The 2,063-nt window shown below is 45.7% G+C and overlaps 1 protein-coding gene across 1 annotated transcript; it reads left to right on the forward strand.

The window, feature by feature from the left end:
- The first annotated feature begins 742 nt into the window (after positions 1-742).
- Positions 743-1,576, forward strand: LOC104962711 (protein FAM83C-like). Its single transcript, XM_010791207.1, has one exon. The coding sequence runs from the start codon at positions 1,046-1,048 to the stop codon at positions 1,574-1,576; it is 531 nt and encodes a 176-aa protein (XP_010789509.1). The 5' UTR covers positions 743-1,045.
- The last annotated feature ends 487 nt before the right edge of the window (positions 1,577-2,063 follow it).

Here is a 2,063-nt window from a genome sequence, read left to right on the forward strand (position 1 = left end):
TACTGATATACACCTGAACATCAGCAGGAGAGGACTCTTTAAAGTAGAGACACTACATACTGATATACACCTGAACATCAGCAGGAGAGGACTCTTTAAAGTAGAGACACTACATACTGATATACACCTGAACATCAGCAGGAGAGGACTCTTTAAAGTAGAGACACTACATACTGATATACACCTGAACATCAGCAGGAGAGGACTCTTTAAAGTAGAGACACTACATACTGATATACACCTGAACATCAGCAGGAGAGGACTCTTTAAAGTAGAGACACTACATACTGATATACACCTGAACATCAGCAGGAGAGGACTCTTTAAAGTAGAGACACTACATACTGATATACACCTGAACATCAGCAGGAGAGGACTCTTTAAAGTAGAGACACTACATACTGATATACACCTGAACATCAGCAGGAGAGGACTCTTTAAAGTAGGTACTCAGATGTATTTTCGTATATCAAAAATATATTATCGAAACAAACCCAGCAGAATTATTGGTAAATGTCAGATCTAAAAAAATAAAACACTATCAATACGGGTGTGCTGGCTCACATGGGACCTTTATTTTTGAAATATTTACCGGAAGTAGCATATCTGTTGCAAACTGGAGAGATAAGATGGTAAGGAGGAGGAGGGAAGAGGGAAGGGGGAGGAGACTCTCTCCCAGCTGGGGACCAATCACAGGACAGGTAGCAACAGGTGAGAGGGAAACACACACCTCTCACACACACACACTGCTGCGGAGACATGACAGGGAACTAGAGAAGCGAGGACCATTACAGCCTCGGATGAAAAACTCCTTCATTTGGATTAAAAGCGCTTCTATACCCCGGGACAGAATATAAAAGCACTTTAAAGAGTGTCCGCGCGGAGGGAGAGCTACTTTAGAGGTTTCAAAACATGTTTTCAAGAGCGGTGTAGTTTATTCTGGGCTGCTTTAGTTTGTTCTGATGTCTCCTCTGTTGCAACAATGCGCGTAGAGACGTTTTATTTCAGGGACTAGTTTGAGGATTTTTAAAATCAGATCTGAATCATGCAGAGCTCCGAGAGTCTGAGGCCGGCTCAGTCGGCCAGGAAGCCGCTGGGGAAGCTCTCTTCCCGGCTGGAGGAGGTGAAGAACCCGTGGAGACAGGTCTCCTCTCTGGAGCTCAGCCACAACGAGGCGGCGCGCCTGGCCACGGACGCGCTCCTGGAGCAAGGTGAGCACGAGTACAGGAGGGTGCTGAAGGAGGAGCGCGAGGTGAGCTTCCTGTCCCAGCAGGAGGTCCAGTACATCACCCAGTACTCTGCAGCCGCTGCCTCCAAGACCTCCTGCGGTCCGGACAGCTCCAATGACCGGGACTTCGAGGAGGATGTGTCCGAACTCACCTCCGGGACTTATTTCCCCATGATGTCCGATGAGGAGCCACCGATGCTGGAGCTCGGCTGGCCGGAAAACCCTAACAGATTCGGGCCATCAGAGACCCAGATCTACTTCCAGAGGGACAAGAGCCACAACGTGAAGGACCTGATCCGGTCCCTGATCAACCAGGCCAAGAAGGTGAGAGGCTCGGGGTCAAAGTGAGGGGTAACGAGGGTACCTGAGCTCATAGAGTCACAGAAACATGAGGATAATATATTGCAGTGTGCTTTAAATGAACATGAGCTGTTTATATATCAGTACATATATTTCTGGAGTCATTTGGTAGTTTTGCACTTTATACTCTCTTTGGAAGCCAATATTGTACTTTTTACTCCATTATACTTATTTTTAGGGTTAGGTTTGATTTGTATTTGATTCAGTATTCATCGTCCCACAGAGCAGGGGACATTGACATTCTGCATTTGACCCATCTTAGTGTTCGGAGCAGTATCTGAAGTGACGCAGTCACAGCAACATGAGCATAATGTGCAGTGAGCTTTGATGAACACACATCTCCCTAAGTGCTGCTGTTGTTTGTCAGTACATATATCTTTTGTATTATTTCTTTCTGGAGTCTTGTTTTGGTAGTTGTTGGTCTTAATTTGGTAGTTTTGCATACTTTATACTTTATACTTCTAAACCACTATTT

Source organism: Notothenia coriiceps, unplaced genomic scaffold (genome assembly GCF_000735185.1).
Source record: "Notothenia coriiceps isolate Sejong01 unplaced genomic scaffold, NC01 NC01_scaffold00001544, whole genome shotgun sequence".
NCBI classification, from domain to species: Eukaryota; Metazoa; Chordata; class Actinopteri; order Perciformes; family Nototheniidae; genus Notothenia; species Notothenia coriiceps.